General features: G+C 40.3%; 1 protein-coding gene across 1 annotated transcript in view; it reads left to right on the top strand.

The window, feature by feature from the left end:
* Positions 1-26,038, top strand: part of FAM124A (family with sequence similarity 124 member A) — a 113,599-nt gene extending 87,561 nt beyond the window's left edge. Inside the window, exon 4 of the mRNA XM_069063606.1 lies at positions 23,967-26,038. Coding sequence (XP_068919707.1) covers positions 23,967-24,782 — 816 coding nt within the window. The 3' untranslated portion in view covers positions 24,783-26,038. The remainder of the gene's footprint in view (positions 1-23,966) is intronic.
* The last annotated feature ends 615 nt before the right edge of the window (positions 26,039-26,653 follow it).

The raw sequence follows: 26,653 nt of genomic DNA, 5'->3' as shown, positions 1-26,653 counted from the left end.
TCCAGAGGACTCAAGATGAAACAAGTCACCTCCCTCCTGATAAAAGTGTGATGGGTTCAGAGTGCAGATTGAGACATTCATCCATCCAGATAGACAGACAGACAGATGTATTGTATATATCCATATAATATCATGTATATTTAGACATGGCCAATGTGGAAATATGTTTAGTTCAACAATGTATGTTTGTAAAAAGAGATTTGGGGTTTTATGCTTTCTTAATGGGGGAAATAAAAAGAAGAGAAGTCAGATGTTTGTTTGTTTTTTTAATTTTTTGAGAGTTTCCTAGAGCATTGAGAAGTTAGATGATTTTCCCAAGATCAAAATGTCAGTATTTGTCAGAGGCAAGACTTGAACACAGGTCTTTTTGTCTCTGTACATTAAAGGAAATGGTCAGTAAACTTCAGGGTAAGGGGCAAATTCTCCCATGTGGTTCTGTATGATTCTGGAGCTGAAAATGGTTTTTATTACAAAAATGTAAAAAAAAAAAAAAAACGAAATAACAAAAACCAACATTCTTAACTTAGGGAAAACCAATCAGCTGGATTTAACCCTCAGGCTATAGCTTGTTATTGTTGTTGTCATTGCAGTCATGTCCTACTCTTTGGGACCCCAATACCCTGCACTCATGCAGGACTCTCTTTGAAAAATATCAAATAATATAATGTTAGAGAGAGAAGTGGCCATGGAAACCATCGCTGACTAATATTTAGATCAATAAGATACTTGTCAAATCAAATCTATATTAGCAAAGAAAAATGGAGAACTGAAGCAATCATTTGAGAATCTCATCCCACTCCCTTCCCTCTCCCACCAGATTTCCTCCCTGTAATTTCCCAAGTTATTAAAAAAGTGGATTTTTTTGTTTACTTTGTCTGGTTAATTGCTTTTTGCTTGCTAGTGTAGATCTCTCCATAGAATAATATGAAGAGATTCTCCTTTTCCCAAACGTGAACTATCTGATGGAAAAATTATGTTCACCTTTCCTAAAAAAAAAAAGAATCAGTTGATATGTTCAACTCTGTTCCTTGTGAGTGAGAGTGACAGCCAATAGGAAGAATGAGTTTTGTATGTCATACTAAAAATATTCAAATAAACAAAAATATCCAGGAATAACCACCAGATTTATATAGATGGAGAAACAACCTCCTCTTTTGTCAAAGAAATGTCTTCCTTTGCACCATCTCATTCTGCATGTCTCTCACTAGCATCAAATATTTATGTTTCAGCCCATTTCCCCCCAGATATATGAGCTAGCTTATTTGAGTTAGGTGTCCCTCTGTTGTTTCCTATTTAGATTTATAAGCTTTCTAAATATGTAACACAGATTAATAACCTGGCTGTTTCTCAGCACTTCAATGCTCATAGTCTTTTCAATTTAATATACTCTGTGAGCTTGCCTTAATGTGCTCCTTCCTATCTTTTCCCAAGAGTGACTGTGGGTGATAAATAAAGCCAGTCCCTGTGGCATCCCCATTGGCAATTCTTCTCAACTTTAGAAATACCTTTTATCATTGGCTCTTGCAGGGAAGAGTTTAGTCCTCTGACTATTCATAGCAAAACAAAATTATCATGGGCTGTTGGTTGTATCCTAGGTACCAAATAAGTTGGAAAGCAGGAAGACAGGGATTAAAAGGGTCCTTAGTGAAATGTTCAGCAATGATTACTCACATTTCTATAGTGCCTTATAGCTTACAACATGAAATAGCATGGTATAATGGGCCTTTAAAGCCAGGGAAATGTGAGTTCAAATCCTGCCTCTGATGTATACTGGTTGGGTGACCACAGAGTTTAAGTCACCTGTATTATCAGGGTTTAGGGCAACTCTCTGAGACTATTAAATGCAATGTACCTGCACAGATGGAGGAAATTTCCTTACCCTATATCAATGAAATCATAGATCTAGTAACTCTATGGGGTAAAATCCTCTCCCTAACTCTATGGGGTAAAATCATCATTCCCATTTTACAGATGGAGAGACTTAGGCTCAGAGAGCTGATTTGCCCAAGGTTTCGGACTATGGATATTTGAACTCAAGTTTTCTTCCAAATCTAGTATTCTTTTTATTACACCATGTAATATTATCATGTTTTTCTTTCATATGAAATGTTACTTATCAAGCAAAATTATTTTATGCGCAGAGGGATATTTATCTGAATAGTCTCAGAATTATTGAACTGGTCAATAAGTTCTAAGTCGTAGTTGTTCATGGAGCTCTAACCACTTAAGATAAGCAAACTTTAGTCCTCTTTTTCCATCTATCCCAGGCTGAAGATCCCACAACCATCTTCTGTGGTCTCAAGTTCTGAGGAAATGAGCTCCCCTTTGATTCAGCTGTCCATATCCATTTACAAATACCTATGAGATTTGTTGTAGAAATATTGAAATTGGGGTGGCCAGGTAGCACAGCAAGTAAGAGCACCGGCTCCAGTGTTGAGAAGACCTGGAGATCGAATCCCGGGCTCAGACACTTAGCACCCACCCAGAAACACCTGGCCGTGTAACCTTGAGCAAGTTACTTAACCCCAATTGCTTAAAAAAAAAAATATTGAAATTAAAAGTTGGCAGCTGGATTATAGCCCCTTCCATGCTTTTCCCCCAATCTAAGAATTTAATGGATTTTTTTAAGTGCCTGAATATTTAAGAGTAGGAATTCCATAACTATTCATGTTTTTCCCCCACAGGTGCATAGCACAACCTTCCCTCTCCCCTACTCCCAAATCTTGCCAAGTTCAGATCTAGTGCATAAATATAAGATTATAGGCATTATCCAGAAAGAAGTGATGCGGAATCACCAAGATATTGATGATACTCAATGTTTTTCTTATTCTGATACAGGGCAAGTGGTAGAGGTTCATTGTGTATCCATTTTCCTGCTGGTCAGTGTGTGTGTGTGTGTGTGTGTGTGTGTGTGTGTGTGTGTTTCATTACAGATTCCATGTTGGAGAGTATTCATACAGAGGCTAGGTATAGCAGATCTCTAACATAGAATACAGAATTTCAGAGTTGGAAGGGACCTCAGAAGCCCTCCAATCCAATTCATAGCCCAAATAAATTCCCACAACAAAAATCTGAAAAATGGCAACAGTCCTTGCTTGAAGAACTCAGGTGAGGAGGATCCCACTACTTGTCAAAGCCTCCTATCCCAACTTTGGATAGCTCTTCTTTTAGGAAATTTGCTTAATATTGAACCAAAATTTACCTCTTTGCCACTTCCTCTCATTGCTTCTGGTTCTGCCTGAACAAACTTAACCTCTCCTGAGTGTGGGAGCCTCTGTACCCAAAGGTGGCCGCCATGTTGCCCTAACAGGATTTTCTCTCCTCTAGGCCAGACATCTGTAGCGGCAAGCACCCCAGCATTCCTGGGGTGGCTGCCAACACTTAGATCTGCTTTTCTAAAGGAAAGCAACTCAAAATGGGTTAGCAGTTTTGCTTTAATTAATGAAATATATGTCATTTACCTAGTTCAGGGGGAAAAGGTCAGCACCTCGAACTTCAGAGAATTCAGAGATTACAAGCAGACAACAAATACAGAAAAATATATCAGCAGACAGGCCTCCAACTGACTGACCATTACATCCATACCTAGTCAGTTACCAGAGAGGGAAGCTCCAACATCTGGGTTTTCAAAGCCAGGGGTCTTAATGGCTGCCTAGAGTCTCATCTGGTCAAATCACACAACACTTCTCAAAGTGAGCCCCAAAGCAAAGCCTCACATCAGGGTTTATACAGCCTTCTCTTGGCTCAGAGAATGTCACAACCCTCTTGACCCACTGCCCAATCACAGAGCAGCAAGCCTCCCACCACAGGCTCCAGGTGCACTTAAGCTTATCAAAGGCCTAGGGGCAGGGAAGATCTTAAATTCCCATTCCTATAACAACATCTCCAGTTCCATCAGCCAGCACTCCCATGACATGAATCTGCACCATTCCTTTTGCCCTCCTCTCTGTGGTTTCCAGTTTATCAATGACCCTCCAACTGTGGCTCCCAAACTTAACACCATATCTCAGTTGAAGTATGATCAGGGCAGGGCAGACTAAGACTACCACTGGGACACCACACCTATCTTAATTCAGTGTGTGATAGCATGAATTTTTTTGCCTGGTTTATCATACTTCTGGCTCACATTGGGTTGCAGTTCACTACCCCGCCCCAACATCTTTTCCAGATGATGAATTAAGAATCTTACATATAGGTTCAAAAACTCAGCTTCACATTTCATCTGCTTATATTCAGCCCAATGTTTTGTCCTGTCAAGATCTTTTTGAATTGTGATTATCACCAGGCACTTTAGCTATCCATCTCATATTTGATCTTTTGGATATTTAATGGCTCAATAAATACTTTAGCTCTAAGGAAGGATTTGATACAGGGTGTCCCAAAAGTCTTAGTACAGTTTTCAACTTTAATAGCTGAAAACCACATTATATTTATTATGTATTTATTCTTCTTGTACTTATTTGTATTTGTATTTATATTTCTGTTTATTCCTTTTCAATGACATGTTATTCAGCTCACCCCAACCTTGCATTCTATTGAAATTTTTTTAATCTAGATTCTTTTATCCAACATGTTAGCTATCCCTCCCTATTTTGTGTCAGCAGACAACTTGATAGACATGCCATCTCCAACTTCATCTAAGACATTGATGAAAATATTCAATGCAAAGGCAAAAGCACAGTTTCCTAGGGGCGTTCTATTGGGTGTTCTATTAGGCATCCCCCCCAGGTTGACAATCCACCAGTAACTATTCTTTGGGTCTGACCATTCAACAAGGCCTGTTCTGTACTGTATATAGCTCTTTGAAGGAAGATAAGGAGGTTTTTATTTCATTTTAAACTCAAATACAAAATGAGAAAAGAAAATAAAGAACATTTCCATGTATGCAGAAGAACATGAGAAAGGATGAAGATAATTTTTAATGCTTCATGGCTCCTAAGCCTAGCATTGTATTAAAGACATAGCTGGCTTGATTGATACTTATTGAAGGAAATGATGAAGTATAGAGGACAGGAAGGAAAAAAAGAGAAGGAAGGAAGGATAGAAGTCATGGCTTGAGGCTTCAGTCATTCTGAAAATCATTTCCTTCAGAGGACCATTACAGAGGAGGAAGGATTCTGAGGTGTGCAATGTTAACTTCAAACCTTCCTATTCAAGAAAAAAGAATGCCAAAAATGTTAAGAGCATATATGAAATATCAGATGCACAAAGCATACCTCTGTGACCATTTTAGCAATTCATGTGGATAATCTCATATCTTATATTTCATAAAAAACAAAAAATCTGGGCTAGGACTTTGCTATAACTGGATGACTGTTAGAACCTAGGGCAGCAAGGTAGTGCAGTAGATAGAGTGCTAGACCTGAAGTCAGAAGGACCTGAGTTCAAATCCAGCCTCAGATACTTACTAGCTGTGTGATCCTGGGCAAGTCACTTAACCCTGTTTACCTCAATTTCCTCATCTATAATTGGCAAACCAGGGCAGTATCTTTGCCAAGAAAACCCCAAATGGGGGTCACAAAGAGTTAGCCACAAATAATTGACTTTAAACTTTAGAACATATTTTTGAGAAGCAGTGTAGTATTGAGTATTAGAGTCAGGAGTTCTGAGTTCAAATCCTGATAGATAGTGATAGTAGCTTTGTTATCCTAGCAACTTATTTTCCACAGATACTGGCTTTGTGATCCTGGCAAATTATTTAACATGTTCGATCCTCAGTTTCTTTAATTATAATTTGGAAGTTTAAAATCCATGAACTACCTTCCTTTCAGGGCTGCTATGAAGAAAGTGCTGCACATCTTAAAGGGATATATAAATGTAATTTATTATTATGGGTGAGAGGGAAGAGAGAGAAAATTTAAAAGAGTTTATTAATCATCATTTTCAAGTCTACTTGCATCCCAAATCTTTGGGGGATCAACATTTGCAAGATCTTCTAGGTATAGTACCTGGAAGCTGAATCCCATGAAATAAAGATAAATGTTACTCAAGAGAGAGAAAAAAAGAGAGAGATTTAATGGAAACTATCAAGCACATAGACTACCAGGGGAAATTATTAGCTCAATAATGAAGATATAAATCCAGTGAAAGTTGAGACCTATCAAACACATGGGCTACCATGGGAAATTCCTAGCTCAATACAAACATACAGATCTATCAAAAATGACTAGTATGTGATGAAAATAGAATTTTTAGCAATGATCCTAAAAACATAAGGCATGAAATTATTCCTGAAAAGAGGACAATGTATTAATAATAGATACCTGATGAAGAGTAAGTGGGGGGTGGGGGGGAATCTACTTTGAAGTAAGTTCACATTGATTTCCCATCTCCGTGTAGAGAGAAACAAAGAAAGAATAGGAAAGACAAAGACTGCTAACTATTGTGTCTGCTGGAGGAGTGCCTACACACAGAGCAACTGAGGAGATCACCATATTCCTTACTGCTCTGTCTTCCAGAAGAACAAAGAAAAGAGACAGAGACACAAAAGGGGGTGGGAGATAAAGAGAGACAGAGAAAGAAAGAAAGAAAGAAAGAAAGAAAGAAAGAAAGAAAGAAAGAAAGAAAGAAAGAAAGAAAGAAAGAAAGAAAGAAAGAAAGAAAGAAAGAAAGAAAGAAAGAAAGGAAGGAAGGAAGGAAGGAAGGAAGGAAGGAAGGAAGGAAGGAAGAAAGGAAGGAAGGAAGGAAGGAAGAGAAAGAAGGAAGGAAGGAAGGAAGGAAGGAAGAAAAAAGGAAAGAAGGAAGGGAGAGAGAGAAAGAAAGAGAAGGGGAGAAAGACAGAGACAGGAGAGAGTGTGTGTGTGTGTGTTTCCAACTGATAAGGAAGAGAGGGAAAAAGGAGAGGGCACAAGAGCATGACCATGTCTCTTCTCCTTGTCTCTATCCAAAAGATAAAAGGAGAAACAGAGAGAATGTAAGTACAAGGCCAACCATCTGCTCCTCTACTCAACCTGAGAGAAAAGGGGGAAAGTCCAGTCTCCTTTCCTCTGTTTAACGCAAGAGAAATGAAAGAAAAATAAGAATAGGGACAAGAAGCTGCCGCTGCTATGGTTGACTAGAAGACAAGATAGGTGAAGAGAAAAATTTCAGATGGCCTTGGTCTTTAAGCCCTTACTCTACTGCTGGTCATGTCAGGTCACATGCTCCTAACCTTGTGGGCTCTTGCTAGCATCCATGCATGACTGTTCTCCAGTTCCACTCCCAGGGGTAGGGACAATATCTCTTCCCTTTTATATTCTGAATTTTTCCAGGAAAGGAACCAGCTTCAAATTAAAGGAAACCTACTCCATCAGTGAACCAAAAAACCATCTCCTTAATCTAGTCTACATGACTCATTTAGGGACCACAGCTATGAATCAAGAGGGTCCTTTTCCATTAATGAACAGAAGGATTCCCCTTCAGTTCATGACCTTGACTAGAGTCAAGTGAAGGAGGGTTAGGTTATTCTACATTCCTCCATCACCATCCAAATAGCTGGAAGATATCAGTCGTTACTTATAATATTGCCAAGGATTAAGGAGCTGAGGAAGCTTCATAACATTATAGTCTCTAACAACATCTCAGTCTGATACTTCTCTATTTAAGTGCCGGCAATTCTAACCCAGCAAGAAAGACTTTGAGAGGGGTGGCCAGGTGGCTCAGCAAGTAAGAGCACCGGCTCCAGTGTCAGGATGACCTGGGGTTCAAATCCGGGCTCAGATACTTAGCACCACACCCAGAAATAACTGGCTGTGTAACCTTGAGAAAGTTACTTAAACCCAATTGCTTAAAAAAAAAATAAAAGAAAAAAAAAAGAAAGACTTTGAGTACAGATCTAGTAATGGACCATTTCTCATCCAAGGGCCAGCCTCACTAAGTTCATTCTCACCAGAGAGTTGACCACCAGACAATAATGACTATTATTATTAAGTATTATTATAGCTCTTGTGAGTTCTCCCATCACCAAAGCATTTAACAATTCCTCCAGGACTCAGACCTAACTAACTAGGTGGCACAATAGATAGAGTTCTGGGCCTGAAGTCAGGAAGACTCACCTTCCTGAGTTTAAATCTGACCTTGGATACTTAATAGCTGTGTGATCCTGGGCAAGTCACTTAACCTTGTTTGCCTCATTTTCCTCATCTGTAAAGTGAACTGGTAAAAGGGAATGGCAAACCATTCCAGTGTCTTTGCCAAGAAAACTCCAAATGGGATCACTAAGAGTTGGAAATGACTGAGCAACAAATAAACCTACCTACATGTACATGTATATACATGTACATGTGTGTGAATGTTTGTATGTGCATGTATATCTATATTCTCTATGTTTACCATACAATGACCACTTTCTTACAACTAGTTTCTTGTTTTCTTACTTTTTAAGAAACTAATTTTCAAAAACGATTCCTCAAAAAAAGAAATTATTTTTGTACAATTGGAAGCAGCACCATTTTCAGTAGAAACAGCATAATGTCAAAAGGACATGGGACAGAACAGCTGGATTCTAGTCCCAACTCCACCATGTTACTAAGACATGGGTGTCACTCTCCCTCAGTCTCTTTGGAGTCACTTGTAATATGAAATTATCACTGGCCCTACCAGTACCGAATGAAATAATAGGTCATAGATTTAGAGCTAGAAAGGGGCTTTAGAGGTCCCATCTGTGGGACCTCTATACAAATGTCTACACAAATTTGAGGCATTCTTATTACCAGGATGCCATTTTCTCCCTCTCCAAATTGTCTTCATCTCTTTCTACTGGGACACATAGAACTAAGTTGGACAAAGTCCAAGCTTTTCCTAGTCCCACTACTTTCAAGATAAATGGCATAAGCAACCCCCTGAAGGCTAGTGAAAGGTCAGATAAGGTATATAAATGAACCTGCTTCTCCTTCTAATGGATTGATTTTTATTAATCGCTGTAGCTGATTGCCTGTTGACATTCTGGGGTTTCTTTTAGGTCGTGGGTATGTGATTTTCTTGGCCAAATCATTACACAGAAAATGGTGCTCTGATACTATGTTGTACTGTGATTTCCACAGAAGAGAATAAAAGAAAGTGCTCATGCATTAGTGGAAGAAGAAATAGGGTTCCAGAGGAGTAGGAGGGGAAGGAAGAGGATGAGAAGACAAATTAAAGAGAATTCTGTCATGAGAATTATCAAACACTACAGTGAACGTAGCTGAAGTTTTGGAATCTCCTTCTTGGGATGTCTTATACATCATGCAAATATCACATATATTATAGCTGTCCCTCTGCAGGAACATGGACTAGAACAGGATTTCTTAAGCGATCTAGTGTCATGGCCCCTCTAGCAGTTTAGTGAAACTTTGTCTCAGAATTGGGTCAGGTAAATGGCACAGTAGATAGAGCTCTAGGTTGGGAATCAGGAAGACTTGTCTTCCTGAGTTCAAATCTGACCCCATAGTTATTAACTATGTGACCCTGAGCAAGTCACTTAACCCTGTTTGCCTCAGTTTCCCTATCTGTAAAATGAGCCAGAGAAGGAAATGGAGAATCATTCTAGTATCTTTGCCAAAAAAAAAAAAAAAGAAGCAAAAACCAAATGGGATGATGAAGAGTTTGACTCAACTGAACAGCAGCAAATTCTCAGAATAGGGTTTTTTTTTAATGTATAAAATAAAAGGAAAACAACTCTATTGAAATAATTACCAAAAAAAATTTTAAGCAACAATTCAAGAACCCGTAGAATAGATAATGGCAACTTCCCTCCTCTTTCACTGGCTATTTATTATATTGTCATTAAGAACCATGAAAATGCATAAATTTGTCTCTGACCTCTACAGCCTTGCTAATAACCTTCCATATTCTAAAAACATTCACTGAATGTATTTTTTCTTGTGTGCTAGCTGTCTGCAGAAGTTAGATCAAAAATCCTTAGGACTTGCCCTGGAGTCTGGTTTTATGCTGATTTCTGGGAGGGAACCAGATCTCTTTGCCAGGAAAATCCGTCTCCATCCTCTTGGCATTCTTGGGCAGGTTAATTTATGGAAGGCTATTTGGTTACTTAGTGAAAGGTGTTTACTCTGCACATCAAAGGAATTCCCTGGACCAATGAACCACTTGAGTGGGGGTGTCTGAGAAAGTGAACCTTGGTCTCTCCCCTCTCCCTTACTTCAAAAGGAAAGGAAGCAGATACTGCAGTGAATTTGTTAATGTCACTGGGAGTAGCCTGCGAGGAGAATTCTAAGGTGACCCCAGGGAGTCCAGGAGAGGCTTCCAATATAATGAATCTCACCAGTTATTATTCATTCTGGAAGGGCCCCTTCTGTGACACCCGCAGTGATTAGTCATTTCTAGTCTCTATTGTTTCCATACACTTTCTTAGTGGGTAATTGAATCCCTTGGGTTTATCAGCTGCTGCTGCAGCTCTGGTCTAGCCACTCTCAGCCTACCCCTACCAGGCTGAAGGTCAGTCCTGATCTTGGAACCCTGCCAACATAACTTCCTGACCCCAGGACTGCTTTGAGCCATCCCTCACCCCCAGATGAAGACAAACACCCCTGCTCCAGGAGCTAAAGGCCATTGGAATGCCTTGGCACCCTCCTTCCTCCTCTCCCGAATCTCTCCTAGCATTCAGAATGTGTGTGTATTTTCCCTGGTCTAGCCCTGGGTAATCATGGAATAATACAACCATTACAGCCAGGAAGGATCTCAGAGACCATCTAGCCATCGACACAGAATGTTAGAGATAGAAAGAAATCATCCAGTCTAATCCCACTAATCTTCTAGAGTATATTGAAGCTGAGTAGGAGTGACTTTGTCCCTGGTCACGCAGTAATGAGGTTGAGCCAAGACTCCGGCCTAATTCTTTGGAATCCTTCTTATACAAGTCCCCTGCTCTTTCTACATCTTCCCTTCATTTTGTAGAGGCTGAAAGAGATTTAATGATTTGCTCAAGATTTCCCAGTTAGTTCATTTTTATGAAGCACCTACTATGTGTCAAGCACTGGACTAAGTGCTAGAGATACAGATATGGAAAAGTAAGTTGAAAAACAACAGGAAAAGGTTTTGGTCTTGAAATCAGAAGACTTGGATCTGAATCCTGGGTCTATTATTAGTAGTGTGACCTTGGGCAAGTTCATTTCAATTCCCTGAGCCCCAATTTCCTTCTTTGTAAAATGGGAGTACTGACATTTGTACTAACAGGGTTATTGTATGAGTTAAGGGCCTGGGAAAGTGGGCCACTGAAGGGAAGACACGCAGGTGTTGCTATATGTTGAGAAGGGGTCCTCCTTACTTCTTACTTTTCTCTGGGCACTTACAAAGGAGAAGTAAGTACAATTCCACAAGGGTCATTCAGTGACATCAGGAAATAGGCAGACAACTGGCATACGAGACATTGTGGTTGGAGGCTGACCCGGGTACCATGACAGTCAGTAAGCATTTGTTGAGTGTCTGCTGTGTACTAGGGATACAAAAATAGACAGAGAATCCTTGCCCTCCAGGAGCTCACGATGTAATAAACAACTATGTACAAACAAGCTCTATACATGACAAATAAGAAATAACAGAAAGAGGAGAAGATGCTAGAATGAAGAAAGGTTGGGAAAGGCTTCCTGTCAAACATAGGGCTTCTCTTGAAGCTTGAAGGAAACCAGGAGGCAGAGATAAGGTGTGAGAGCATTAGGACAACCAACGAAGAAGCCCAGAGCTGGGATGAAGTGTCTTGTTTGAGGAAAAGCATGGAGGCCAGTGTCACTGGGATTGAAAGGAGGCAGGAAAGACTGGAAAGGTAGTGAGGGGCCAGGGTATGAAGGGCTTTGAATGTCAGGAGTTTGCATTTGATCCTGGAGGTGATAGGGAGCACTGGAGTTGATTGAGGACCGATATAGTCAGATCCATGAGTGTGGCAAGAAAGAGAATGAGTATTTCACTCCAAAAGCCAACAGTCATTATTAACTCATAGTAATTATTAGTTCATAGCTCTAGAATAGGATAACCCCAGAGATAAGTTAATCCAACTCCCTTGTTTTAGAGGGATGAGAAAATTACAGCTTAACCCCAGTCATACATAGTAGTAAGAGGCAGAGCTAAGACATAACTCTAATTCTTTGACTTCATATCTTACGCTTTTTCTCTAGTACTACAAAGTGCCAAAGTGCATTTTGGGGGGTTCATTTGGTTTAAGGGAAGAGAGAGAGTGGCTGGGAGCCCTCATGGTCATCATGATGTATATGGCGGGGGGGGGGGGGGGGGGGGGGGGGGGGGGGGGAAGAGTTGGGGGGGGGGGGGGGGGGGGGGGGGGGGGGGGGTGGGGGGGGGGGGGGGGGGGGGGGGGGGGGGGGGGGGGGGGGGGAAGGTAGAGTGCATGAGGATAAGTTTAGGGCTTGGTTGCTAGTATCTCCTCCCCCCACCACAGCACAAACACAGCTTATAACAGTATGGAACAAGCAATGATGGGAGCTGGGAGATCAGATTTGGTATGGTATAATATATCCGAATCATAGGCAGAATCAAAGTTACAGGTTCTTGCTCTCAAGGAAAAACATCTGCATAGGGACTGGCATCTTAACATTATAAACCTTAAAAATGCCATGTAAGTGTGAATTATTACTATTATTATTCTTACTAGTAATAGAATCAGCAGCCACAGAGCTGGGACTTCAAAGCAAATCTCCTGACTCCCATGCAAAGGCTCCTTCTGCTATACCTTGCCATTTAGCTAGAGGTCACATTCTGTGTGCAGATGATCCTTTTCCCACCATATAGGTACATTCCTCTTCCTGGTATACCTGTCTGCTTTTCAAATGAGTAATATATGGATTATTCCAACTCTGCCATGAATTATATGATTACAAAATTAAACCGTGCCATTCCAAATGCCATAGCAACAAATGACTATAAAACAAATATTCCCAATTCTCAGACAGTGCACCATTACTTTGAGCCATATTCAATACAATCAAATTCCAAAACAGTGGAAAATTTTGGATACTCTATTAAAGGGTCATGCAATGAACACTGCCCTTTAGCTCATCATGAACTAATAGCAGTAGGGACTTTTTAAAAACATAGACTCATGGAGCAGGAATCCTTATAATGATCACATTCTTTGAAAAGCCTGGGAAAAAACCTGCGAAAGTTGCAAAGAAAGATAGATTTTATTTTTTCAAAATAATAAGATAAGGACATAGGGAACCAGAGAGAAGAGACACTCCTGGAAAAGTGCAGCCAGGCTTTACTTTTTTTTTTTTTTGCTATAGCCATTACAAAGTTTTCTGGAAGCCAAGTTCATGCACAAAGTCTTCCTTTTCTGGAAACCCTGTGACTTACTATTTTAGCCAAGCTGAAATCATGAAAACATTTTTTCCTTCTATAAATATATAACATTCAGGCACCCCTTCTTCATCAAACTTATTCCAACCCATACTAGGAGTCCTGCAAGCCAACTTTGGCAGAAATACATATTAATCCAGCACTTGTTCATTTGGTGACAGCCCCTAAGGCCCCTCCTGCAAGATAGATCTGTCCAAAGTCAGGTTAGCGTGTAAGGTCTCAGGCTGCTTTTAATGGTCTGGAGCATACCAAGGAAGTGAGACACATACAGTACTCCTTGAGTTCTGATCTGTTCGACTATCTCCCTTCCTTTCATGCATGCCACCTCCCCACCCTGCTTCCAACACACACAGAAACACACACATGCACACACATGTGTATACACATGCACACATTCATGTCCTTACTTTAAATGGTACTTGGAACTGCTAGGATCATGGGTCTAATGTCAAAACCCTGTCACTGAATATTGTCTTTAGAAGTACGTCATATAGGGGTGGCCAGGTGGTGCAATGAGTAACAGCACCAGCCCCAGAGCCAGGATGACCTGGGATCGAATCCGGGCTCAGATATTTAGCACCACACCCAGAAATAACTGGCCATGTAACCTTGAGCAAGTTACTTAACCCCAATTGCTTTAAAAAAAAAAAAGTACCCCATACAGTCAAATAGCCTGTACTTGAAGTAGGTGGGCTAATTTTCAGTCTCAAAAGGGACCTGAGATAAATACTAGAGATGAACAATGAGAGCCCAGACTTTAACAGGAAGAAGACATTGTACTAGTTGGACTTGGGAAATTGCTGAGGGCTTTTGGTCAGTCCAATGTGCAACAGCACATTTTTTAATGACAGCATGCCAAGGGAAAACTACAAGATATGGATTCAGAAGATTCATAATTGCAGCTGACCCAAAGGGCAATGAAAATGGGGGACAGCAAACAGGCAGCAGCACATTACTATTGATGACTTGTATGCAAAGCATGACAAAAGATATTACCATGGATATGAGTAACTAGAAAAGGAGGTGTATCAAATACAGTGAAAATGGGAGCCCTGAGGTTGCATAATATATCAAAAGAGAATTGGTCCTACCATTCTGGAAGGCAATTTTGAATTAAGTGAAGAGAGTGGCTAAATTGTCCATGGACTTTTGACCTAGAATTTCCACTGCTAGGTAGGTATATATCCCAAAGAGGCCAATATAAAAAAGAAAGCCTTTATAGACACCAAAATATTTAGTGTGGCACTTTTATGTTAGTAAAGAACTGAAAATAAAACAGATGCCCATCTATTCAGAAAATGACTAAATTAACTTATGGGACATGAATGTAATGGAAGAAATTATGTTAATGTGTTAAGAAATTATGAATACAGTTAATTCAGAGAAGCATGGTAGATTTATATAAATTGGTGCAAAGTGAAGTAAGCAGAACCAGGAGAAAGTTTACACAACAACCACAACAATGTAAATGGAAAGAAAACAACAAAACAATAGAAACTAAAGGTTGTGTAATATTAACCAGCTTTTATATGGTGCTTTAAGATTTGCAGAGTGCTTTACAAACCCTGCTTCATTTTTTTCTTCACAACAACCCTGGCAGGTAGGTGCTATTATTGTTGGGTCATAAAAATCAGGGGGGGCAGAAATTATCTCAAGTTAATGAGAAGTTTAGTGATTGGCATATGCAAAATAGCCAGAATGCATACATGTATAGGCAAAATACATGCAGGTAAGTACCCCATGAGAGAAACTACAAAATTTCCTAAATCACCTCAATGTTTATACTTGATCAAGTCCTTGAGCAAGTATAGTCTTACAGTTTATCGGCAATTCTGTTTCCTCCTTTTTCTGTTTTGGGACCTTGTGGATCAACATGAATTATTTTCCCTTATTTCAACATTCTGTAATAGTCATACATAATACATAAAAATTTAACCCTTCATTATCATCCTCATTTTACATGTGAGGAAGCCAAGGCAGACAGAAGTTAAGTGACTTGCCCAGGGTCACACACTAGTAAGACTGAGGTCAAATTTGAACTCAGGTCTTCCTAACTCCAAGTCCAAAACTCTATCCACTCTACCACCTAGATGTTCACAAATAAACTGGTCCCAAAGAAGATATGAGAAAATAGCTCTTTCCCCCCACCCTTCTTGCAGAGGTGAGAGACTGTGAACATGGAATATTGCGGATAACATCAAACTTCTTTTATATGTTGATCAGTTTTATTGATTTTTTTTTCCTTTCTACTTTTTCATTCTTTATTATAAGGAAGACATTTTGGGGAAGAGAAAAGGAACAATATAAAAATGTAGGTGATATAAAATCAAAGCTATCATTAAACTTTTTTAATATTAAAGGAACCAGTGGAAAAGCTGGAGAATCCTTTGGGGAAGCTTTATGAATACAGTGATAAAAATCACATAGAATGAAGAAGTGTGACTGAGTTCTGATCTCTGTTGGTTCAGGGAGGGATGTTCATATTGATGAGATCATGGATTTATTGGAATACTGAAATACAGTGAAGACTTTGGATGTGATCTTCAGACCATGAGATCCCATGAACCCTATCTTTGATGTCTCTGAGGTCTGTTTTCCTAACCTCTTGGGTCAATGTCAGACTGTTCTTAGAAATCCTCTCCTTATCTATCCTGACCTTGAAGATAAGATCAGCCTCAGAAAGTTTCCCTTTTGTTGAGTTTGGTTTTTTTGTTTGTTTGTTTGGTTGGTTTTTTTGTTTTTGTTTTTGTTTTTTTACCAACCAGCTCCTTCTTATGGGTTCCTTTTTTCATTTCAATCCAAAATGATGAAATGATCAACCTGGCAAGTTAGGAATTTATCAGCTTTTATCTGTTGCCAAAGTGCTCTGTGGAAAGATTTTGATGATGCTCTCATTACTGTCTTCAAGAAGGAAGGCAAAAAAGCCAACTGAAACAACCACTATATTTTTATCATTTCTTTCCATTGCTGGCATGCCCTGGCAAAGTCCTTCTGGATCATTTAAACAAAATTTCTAGCTACGAGCTCCTGAAATTTAAGTGTTGTTCCTAATTATGTTACAGCACTACAGAACTTTTCTTTGCTATGCTGTGTCAGACACGAGAAAAGTACAGGAGAGAGATATCACCAAATACAATGACCTTACAAAGGCATCTGATAGGGTAACAGACCCATGAGCACAACAATTTAATTCAGCAAGTATTCATTCTTTTTTTAGTATTTTATTTTTCCCCAGTTACATGTAAAAACAATTTTAACATTTGTTTTTAAAACTTTGAGTTCCAAATTCTCTCCCTTCCTCCCTCCCGAACCCCCGTCACTGAGAAGGCAAGCAGTTCTTCAGAGGTTATACACATGTAGTCAAATCCTTCGTTCTTTATTAAACATCTACTGTGTGCCAAGCATTGTGTTAGACCTGGACATACAGGATAAAAACAAAACAGATTCTGCTTTGAAGGGCCTTGCATTCTATTGGGGGAAAACAACATGTACTTAGAAAATTAAATAGTAAACACAGAGTTATTAGGCGCTTACTGTGGGGCAGGAATATGTGCCAGGGGCATTTGGGGGTTCAGGAGAACCAGAATATCTGGTGTGGAGGCTTTCCAAGTCCTTTTCAGGGCTGCCCATCCACCTTTGGTGTCCACCTGTCACCCAACTCTCACCTGTGGCCCCAGGAAGTTGTAGCATGTGGAGTGGCCATAACTCAGTAAACTGTCTCAGCAGGCTAACTAACCCAAGGTTGATGGGCTGACAGGCCTCACATCTGTTGGTGAGTTACCCAAGTATGTTAAGACCTGTACTGGCAGACTAGACAGAAAAAAAGCAGTTTGTTGCAACAGCCCTGAAGGTAGCTGACCCAGGTGCTGTGGAGCTTACAAAGACGCCAAGGTCATCTACTGCATCCCAGGCCATTACCCGTTGTCTTGGCTTTGGTCTTGCCACTGGACTTCTATGACTCTGGAAGAGAGAGTGAGGCTGAGGACTTTGTGCAACTCTGCCTCATTTTAATACAATCCACACACAAGTCAAGACATCTGTCACTGGTCATCTTGGAAAACAAAGGACAAGCAGCACCAGCAACAATGTGCCAGGTAATATATTAACCACTGGGGATATAGAGAAAGGCAGAAACACAGTCCTGTCCCTCAAGGGGCTTGTATTCAAATGCAGGAGAAAATATGCAGGTACATAAAAGATTTATGCAGTGTGTAAAGAGTTCACATTCTAATGCAGGAGAAAATGTAGAAACAAGTCTAGATCCGAGATATATACAGACTAAATGGAATGCAATTTCAGAGGGAAGATCACCTATAAAAAATGGGATTTAAATTGAACCTTGAAGAAAGTCAGGGAAGCTGCAGGATGGAGATGAACAAACTGTCTGCAGAGTGCATAAAAGTAATTTCAGGGGCCATGAAGAGCAGTGGCAATGAGGGAGATTTACCTATGCAGAAAAATTGTATACTCACTGCAAGTAAGAAGGCTGAGGCTTTTCCTGCATAGATACGTTCCTCAGCTCAGTGACTGTTTGCTCCAGATTCCCGATGCTGCATCTGGCCAGGGTTTGGAGTCATCTGTGACCATGAAACAGATGAAAGTAGCTGTCGCCTGTGAAGGCCAGAGATGCCCCCTTGACATCATTGGCATGCTTATCAGTCCCCATCTTCGGCTTCTTTTCCTTTCATTCTTTCCTTAGCCAACTGTAGCCAACACATCTTACATGCCTGCAGACCTGGACTCATCTATACCCTAAAAACTCTTCTTACCTAGTCAAGAAATATATTTCCAGTATTTAGTGTAGTACCTGGTATATAGTAGGCTTTTTTTTAAAGCAATTGGGGTTAAGTAAATTGCCCAAGGGTACACGGCCAGTTTTTTTGTGTGGGTGTTAAGTATCTGAGGCTGGAACCCATCCCCGGTCCTCCAGACCCTGGGGCCAGCGTTCTTACTCACTGCACCACCTAGCAGCCCCTATAGTAGGCTTTTTAATAAATGCTGGTTGATTGACAAGTAAATCCTGTTTAACTAATTATCTGTTATTTTACCTGGAGGCATATCACATAAAATATCTTTTAAAATTCCATAATTTCATCTCTTTACTTCTTTGTTTGTTATTCAGTTGCTTTTTGGTCTCATTCAACTCTGTGACCCCATTTGGGGTTTTCTTGGCAAAGATATTGGATTGATTTTCGATTTCTTTCTCCAGCTCTATTTTACAGATGAGGAAATGAGGCAAAGTTAAATGACTTGCCCAGGGTCACACAGCTAGTAAATATCTGAGTTTGGATTTGAACTCAGGAAGATGTGTCTTCCTGATTCTCAACCCAGTGCTGTATCCACTGCACCACCTAGCCACCCTTGCTTCTTTAGGTGACTGCCAGTAAAATTTCAGTGAGAATTATGTGGGGGCAGCTAGATGGCACCATGGCATGGGGGAAAGGGAACAATGCAGAATAAAGTCACAGAATCTCGAGTTGAAAGAAATATCAAATTCCATCTAGGTCAAGTCATATTGGATCAAGAATCCTCTATGCCATCCTCAAGGTATGTACGGATTGTTGGGACAAATGTACTGGAACAACCAGGCATGTGTAGCTAATACTTTATGCAACTTCTATGTCAAAAAGTGATGATTTGGGCCTTGTTTGGAGACTTTCAATGAAGGAGAGCTCTCTACCTTCCAAAACAGGCCATTCAGTTTCTTTCATTGTTAGGCTGGGGAGGGGGGAGGGGGAGAGCGGTGCTTGCTTTTTATCTGTGTTTCTGTGTACATTGTTTTGGTTTGGTTTTGCACCAAGCCTGCAGCTTCCCTCTGCTCAGTAATCACTCCTAGTTCTGCAGAACCAGGGGCCCAATGGAATAAGTCTAATCCATTTTCCACATGACAGGTCTTCAAGTACTTGCAGACCTAGTCCGCTCCAGGCTGAACATAGCCCAGCTGAAAGAAAAGGTGGCTGAGTCAACGGGAGTGCCTGTTCAGTCAGGGAGAGTATTAGAAGGGGTCAAAATGGTATCGTGGAGGGAACACCCGGAGAGCCTTGTGATTGATGGGAAGCCTCTATAAGGAGCTCAGAATGTGGCTCCAGTGTGAGGGGACAGAAGTGTTTGACTGCAGCATTAGGAAATCCCTGGGGCTGACCAAACAGGACATGAGGAAGCTTGGGAGAGTTGCTATGGAAATGAAACCTGGTTAAACCTGAACAAAGATTTCCACTGAAGTGAGGTAGCTATAACGATTGCTTCTGTGAGGGGTCTGCACCTAGATGGCAGAAATGCACGCTGGTAAAACTTGGAAGGAAAAGAGCTTTTGAATCACAGATAACTCAGATGTTGTTCACTTCAGAATAGGTTGTGAGGCTCCAAATCTTTCCAATGAAGCACAAGATGGTCCAGCAATTAGTTGGTGGAAAGTGCAATGCAGTCGTATCCTGCAATCCTACACATGGTGTGACTCACTTTATAAGACACATCTGTTCCTAAAACCTTGTTTTCTAAAATGAGTTTTTATAAACAAAATAATTTCCACATTGATTTCCATCATAATTTAGTTAAGGTTTCAGCCAGAACATCCCATCTGGTCTCATATCCACTTTTTTTTTTTTTTGGAGAGGGGAAGGCAGAGCAATTAGGGTTAAGTGACTTACCCAAGGTCACACAGCTAGTAAGTGTTAAGTGTCTGAGGCCAAACATCCACTCTTAAATATTCAGACAGTTGCCACTTGTTTCACTCAGATCCTGAGGTCTGGATTTTCTTGTGGCCCATAGGCATTATCTATATTCATATTAAAACTATAAGAAACAATAGTAATTTGCCATTCAAATAAATATAATCTGATGGAGACAGACATATCATGACCCCCCCAGTATTGCTGTTGCTGTGTGTGAAAGGCACTAGACCTCAGCTTCCCACGTTGGCTTCCTTCTCAGTTCCGGGCTTAGTGCAGAAGGGCCAGACCCGAACACGTGTCCTAGTGGTCATGCTAACTCCTCTTCATGGAATTACCACCAGAGCTCCTGAAAACAGTCTCACTTTCTGTCTCCAATACACTGGCATTTTTCCTGACTGTTTCCCAACACACAAACTACCTGGGCTCACTCTTTCCGTCATCATCCTCTGGTCTTGCGTTGGAGCTACAGTTTTGTCTCCCTGTCAGTCCGAGTACCATTCCTTGTGCCCCCTCAGTCCTCCCTGATTTGCTTCATTTTCTAGTGAATACATTCATTGGCTCTTGCATACAGAGGTTACCACCTTCCACTGTAGGTTTTCTGACACCATTGTCAGGGATATGCCTGCAAGGGAAGTTTTTTCCTGAGATTTCACAAGGGCTGTGTTTGGGACAGAACAGCCTCCTGCCTAAATGGGTGTTCTCTGATGACTAGAGGACTAGTAGAGGTTTTCAATCCATCACATGCCAGGAAACATTGCACAGAGACTGGCGATCTATTGTAATAGAAATAGCTCTGGAAATAGAATTTAGGAGATTGAATTCTGTTCCTTGCTCCAGTATTTATCTGTGCAATCATAAGATGTCACTTTACCTCTCAGTTTTCCCCTTTGTGAAATGGGAACAATAATAAATATTAATATAGCATAGGCTGTATTTGTGCACAGGCCAATGGCAAGGTTGGGAAACTTGCTGCCTTGAGGCCACATGTAGCCCTCTAGATCCTCAATGAAAATGCAGCCCTTTGACTGAATCCAAACTTCACAGAACAAATCCCCTTAATCAAAGGATTTGTTCTGTAAAACTTGCACTTAGTCAAAAGGCCATACCTAAGGACTCAGAAAGCCATATGTGGCCTCAAGGTCACCGGTTCCCCCACCCCTGGATGGGCCTCATATCTAAGGCCCACCCCATCAATAAACCCAAGTCAGTATGAAAAGAGTCTGACAGGAACACTAAAAAGAGGAAAAATATCACAGGGCTCAACAAATATTTCTCACAAATGAACAAATTGTAATCATGACAAAACCAGAGGAAATAAAAAAAGAACCATCAGAACCTTCTGTATGCAGAATTACATGCCAACAAAAAAACTGAGAACATAAAAAAACTTAGAGGAATACCTTCAAAATATAAAATACCCAAATTAACAGATCTCCAAGTAGCAATATTTAATCCAGTTTCATAAAGGAAATAGAATTAGCTGTAAAGGGACTAACAAAGGGGTAAAAATGAGAGCTGTACCAAATTTTTAAAGAAAAATTAATACCTATACCACACAAATTTATTCTCAAAAACTGAGAAAGAAAGCACTTTACTAAGCTCCTTTTATATGACAAATAGAGCCTTAATGCCAGAGAAGGGTAAAACACAGTACCAATATTATTTCTGAATATCAATTTTAAGTCTGGATGCATCACTTGATCTATATTGGGCAGTAGTAACAAACTCAGATAGAAAGGGGGCCACTAAGCCATACATGAGGTCTCTGAAGTTTGCACGTTGACTTAGAAAACCATATATTAATATTACCTGCTTTGTTGTATTTTTATTTGTTTTGTTAAATATTTCCCAATTACATTTTAATCCGGTCCTGGTGCTAGGGAGTGTAGTAGACCACCTGTGATGTTAAAATGGAACTCCTTATAATCTTAGCAAATTGCCCAGGGCACTGAGATGCTGATTAACTTGTCAATTAATGTGGCCAAACAGCTAGTATATGGCAAAGTCAGAATTTGAATTGAAGTCTTTGTGACTCTATTGTTGTTTATCTCCTATGCCATACTAACTCTGTAAACTTCAAGACTTGCTGTAGATGTGAGCTGTTATTGTTGGAGGCAGTGAGGCTTAATAGCACTGGACTTGGAGCCCGGAGAACCGAGTTCAGGTTTCAGCTCTGACTATCACACATGCTAGTTGAGTGACCCTGAGCGAACCATTTGACCTGAGTTTCACTTTCCTCTGCTGTAGAAGTGGACTGCTTGTACTGCCTACTTCCCAAGGATGTTTTGAAGAAAGTGCTTTGTAAAGCGTTGGGTCAATGATTAAAGGAGCTCTAAGGGACCCTGTAAATTAGCCAGACTAAGTTATTACTGCTAGTACATCATAAATTAAGAACAGAAGCAGAGAGAGAACCATCCTCTCCAGTCCCTCTGTGTGGGTCCTCCGTGGAGTAGGAGAGATACACAACAGTCAATCAATAAGCATTGATGACGCACTTACCATGTGTCAGGTTTGCTAGACTCTGGATATACAGTAGGGAGAAAGCTAGGACAGGAGGGTGAAAGTGGCTGTCTGCATTTAAGGCAAGGTTTGTAGGTTCTAAGCAACAGTAAACAGCAGGTTTCTCTTCTGAATTTCTGAAAGCAGTGGACAGAAAACAGAAGTACAGGAAATAGAGCTAAAGAATAGCCAAATGACCAATCCCTGCAGAGAATCTGTGGCAGTTGGGATTAAGCCTAGTAGCTGATGACTCCGACAGCTTACTGGACAGTCCTGTTACCATAAAAGGTGGATGGGGTACTAGGGAGAGAGCAATCAATACCTCCTGATTGTTTGTAGGCTTCTGGGGAGAAATTCATGGAATACTGGTCAACTTTGTTTTCCTTAATTGTGCTTCACTCATTTCAAGACTTGTTTAGCATCTCCAGTTGTGGAAAACCCTAGGATTTTATCTTAACCCTGACATAGGCTTTAAAATTGAGCAGGTGGATTTAAGTCTGGGCCTTTCCAATTCGATCCAACCAAAAACTACATGCATTCATTTCTGTAATCCCGCATAACATAAGATGTTACTAGCTTTCTCCATATGTGCTGTAATACCAAAGGACTGGGAGTATGGAGTAAGGAGCCACTGTTGCTTCCCCATGTCCCCTGCCTGGTAGAGCTGGGAAGGATCTCAGAGGACATCTTTATTTTACTCATGAGAAGACTGAGGCCCAATTTAAGTGACTTCTCCAAGGTCGTGTAGGTAGTTTTTACCATCAATCTCTATTATCTAACTCTGCTTTGACCTCCTTCATTTCTCACTACTACTACTACTACTATCCATCTTTTTCCTGGATTCCTAGGGTAATAGATTTATATGTGGAAAGAACTCAAGAGATCATGTTATATACCCCTCTCCTCATTTTATATGTAACAAAATTGAGACCACAGAGGTTAAGTAATTTCTCTTTGGTCATACAGGTAAGTAAGCAGAGATGGGATCTGAATCTCCCCTCCTCTGACACCAAATCCATTGTTCCTTTCACTAATATTAAGATGTCTCTGGAAAGAAAGAGAACAGGTTCTTCCTTCTCTGGGAGCACTCTTCTCTTGTATTTAAAGTAATTTATTGCTCGGGAAGGGCAAAATCCCCTTTTTGATACACTTCATTTCACCATGACTTTGGATTACCCCACATAGTTTATAGAGTAGTCTTAGTGAGGATTCTTGATGCCTGGGTTAGGTCGATGGTTCCTATAAAATTTGGTGGTCTAGGTTTTGTTTTTGTTTTGCTGACATAAGTACAATGTACTTAAATTACTAACATTAACCTTATTGTTTCTGTTCTAATATCACTCATTATTAATGTTGTGCATCTAAGCATGATATCCTCTTTCCATTGAGTTGTCTTGGTGTTCCTTTAGGCTTTTCCAAGGATTCAAGAGAATGATTTATAACAGCATAATTGTGCAGATGTGCCACCAGAAAACTAACAATCCCATATTAATGGAGTATTTCCTATTTTCCCAACAGGCACACAGTTTATATAGAAAATCTTCCAAAGCCAGCAAGCTTCGCTGCTACCCGGAGAAGACTTCTTCCTTCATCCCTTCATCTGGTTTCATCCCACGAAGTCGCACACTCAGCAGCAGCCAGCAGCAGCAATTAGGAGGTCCGCTCAATGGGCTCTACCAGCCTGACCTGCCCCCTGGGAATCAGGGAGGACAGACTCAAGGAAACAGCAATGCTCGGCACCCATCTTGGTCATTCCAGAGGAGCAAGTCACTGTTTTGTCTGCCCACTGGAGGAGCTACCCTTGCCTCTGACTCTTTGCCTTTGGCCGAACCACTCTGGGTTTTAAACAGAGGCTCCCAGGCAGAAGAGTCATCAACATGTAAACAAAACCTCAAGCTGTCTGTTGATGACTTAGAAGATGCCCAAGAAACTGATGTGGACACAGGCCTAAAGCTTTCCTTCTCAGACTTGTCTGTAGTCTCAGCTTATTCAGCTCCCAGTGGGTTTTGCAATAATTTGGAAACTTTCCTCCCCCCAAGAAAATGTCACCCCCATCGGCCAAAGCAGGGAGTTTCCAAAGGAAGGCCACTATCTGCGTCAAGCGGTGTGCCAGCAGAGGCCTCCTGTACTTCCCTTTCCTCTTTTACTGAGGGGTCATCCGACTCTCCCCCATCATCTGCAGCCTCTCCCTTCGCATCCTCCTCCACACTCAAGGAGACCTCCGTGCCCCCTGCTTCCCATTCTTCAGAAGCCAGGCAAACTAGTGACCTCCCCCAACAACTTGCAGAGTCCTCAGGTGCCCCAACTCATGAAATAGAAGAGTTCTACATCTGAAGTTTTCTCACTATCACCCCATTCTTGGAGCCTCGGAAATTCTCACCTACCCTCGTCCCCACTGCGCTGCTGAGTTACAAATACTACGAGTATTTATGTAACAACATCTGTACTCCTCTGGAAATGAACTACTTGCCCTCTTTCTAAGAAATTCATAACATATGTGATATAATCATTACTTCTTAGCAGAGAGCTGCTTTCTTCCCAGAGACAATGGAGAACCATTGACATTGTTATGCCAATAACACCCATCTCTAAATTGCAAAATATTGTTTTAAAAAGACTCAACTTATAAACATAATTTATTGCTTGAATAACTCAAACACATCTTTTTACCACCTGAAACCAGCCGATATAATTATGGTTTGATAGTTCTTACAAACACGAAAGCAAAATAATTAAAGCCAGGATGCTAAAATTTGGAAAAGTCAGAGATACTTTATTACTTTTATAAGAAGTATGCAAAAATATTTCTTACATAATGTAATGAATATAATTATTAATATGAATATGATGAATATATAATATGATGAAATATAACATTACAGCTGTCCTGAAAATGACCTTTTTAGAGACCTACAAAAGCTCTTTCTGGTAACTAGAGGAGGTTTTATAGGTCTCTAACAAGGTAAATATTTGCAAATTCTGTTACCAGAAAACACCTAGGTAATACAAATGTAGGTGCCTACTTATCCATAGTGTACCTCACTGTAAGAAAACCCAATATATGGAAAAAAGGAGATTTACAAATGTCAAATTGTCTACTTTTTAAAAAGAATTTCTTTTGCTGATGAAAAGACTCACAATAGGATTCCTTTAAGTCACAAGCTGCCTTAGCACATTTAAAATGTGACTTGCTTTACAAAGTTTGTAATTGCTTGTGTCTTTTCAGGATCAAACCTAGTCTTTAAAGGGGCATGGCAGAGATTAATCTGCTGTCCTAAATTAGTGGTGCTCTCTTAGGTTATTAATAACAGGTCACACTAAGCACTATAAGCTAGGTATATAGATAAGCACTATTATCCCATTTTTGAGATGAAGAAACAGGGGCTCAGAGGAGTTAAGGGACAAATGGTGTCTGATGCAAGATTCAAACCCAGGTCTTCCTAAGTCCAAGTCCAATAGGTCTAGTCACTATGTGATAAGTCATATTCTGGCAAGGAGGAATTTTTGTGTGCATTCACATGTGTACATATATGTGTGTATACATATACTCACATATAAAATAAACCTGGACTCATATTAACCCAAAATAATGTTCCCCTCAGTTAACTGTGAAGTTTCATCTTTCTTAAGGATGTCTTTTTTATATTTTCTTTGCTATATTTTGGTTTTTCATCACTTTCATTTCCAAATGCATATGCTAGCCCACCCATTGAGCATCCCTTATAACAAAGAATTAAAAAGAAAGAGAAAAAAAATCAGTTCAACAAAACTAATTAGATTATCAACAAAGCCTAACAGTATATTCAACATCGTATCCAGAAGTGGGGAACTGGTGACCTTGAGGCCACATGTGACCCTCTAGGTCTTCAAATGTGGCCCTTGGACTGAATCCAAAAAATTTGTTCTGTGAGGTTTGGAAGTCCAAGGGTGTAGCAGCAAGCACCCCAAGCACGTCCTCAGGGTTTGCTGCCCATACAGGTTCTTGGATCTGCTTTGATAAAGGAAAGCAACTCAAAATGGGTTAACAAGCTTACTTTAATCAGTCAGACATATATCGTTTACCTTGTTCAGGGGAAAAAAGTCACACCCCGAACTTCAAAGTATACAGGCAGAATTATCAAGACAGAAACAGATCAAGTAGACAGATTTCCAAACTGTCCAACCATTACATCCATACCAAATTAGCATCTGGGTTTTTCAAAGCT

Source organism: Petaurus breviceps, unplaced genomic scaffold, assembly GCF_028583685.1.
Source record: "Petaurus breviceps papuanus isolate PSGF00001 unplaced genomic scaffold, PetGlider_PUasm1.0 90594, whole genome shotgun sequence".
Taxonomy (NCBI): domain Eukaryota; kingdom Metazoa; phylum Chordata; class Mammalia; order Diprotodontia; family Petauridae; genus Petaurus; species Petaurus breviceps.
Note: the sequence above shows the minus strand (reverse complement) of the source record. Positions and strands in the feature narration are given on the sequence as shown.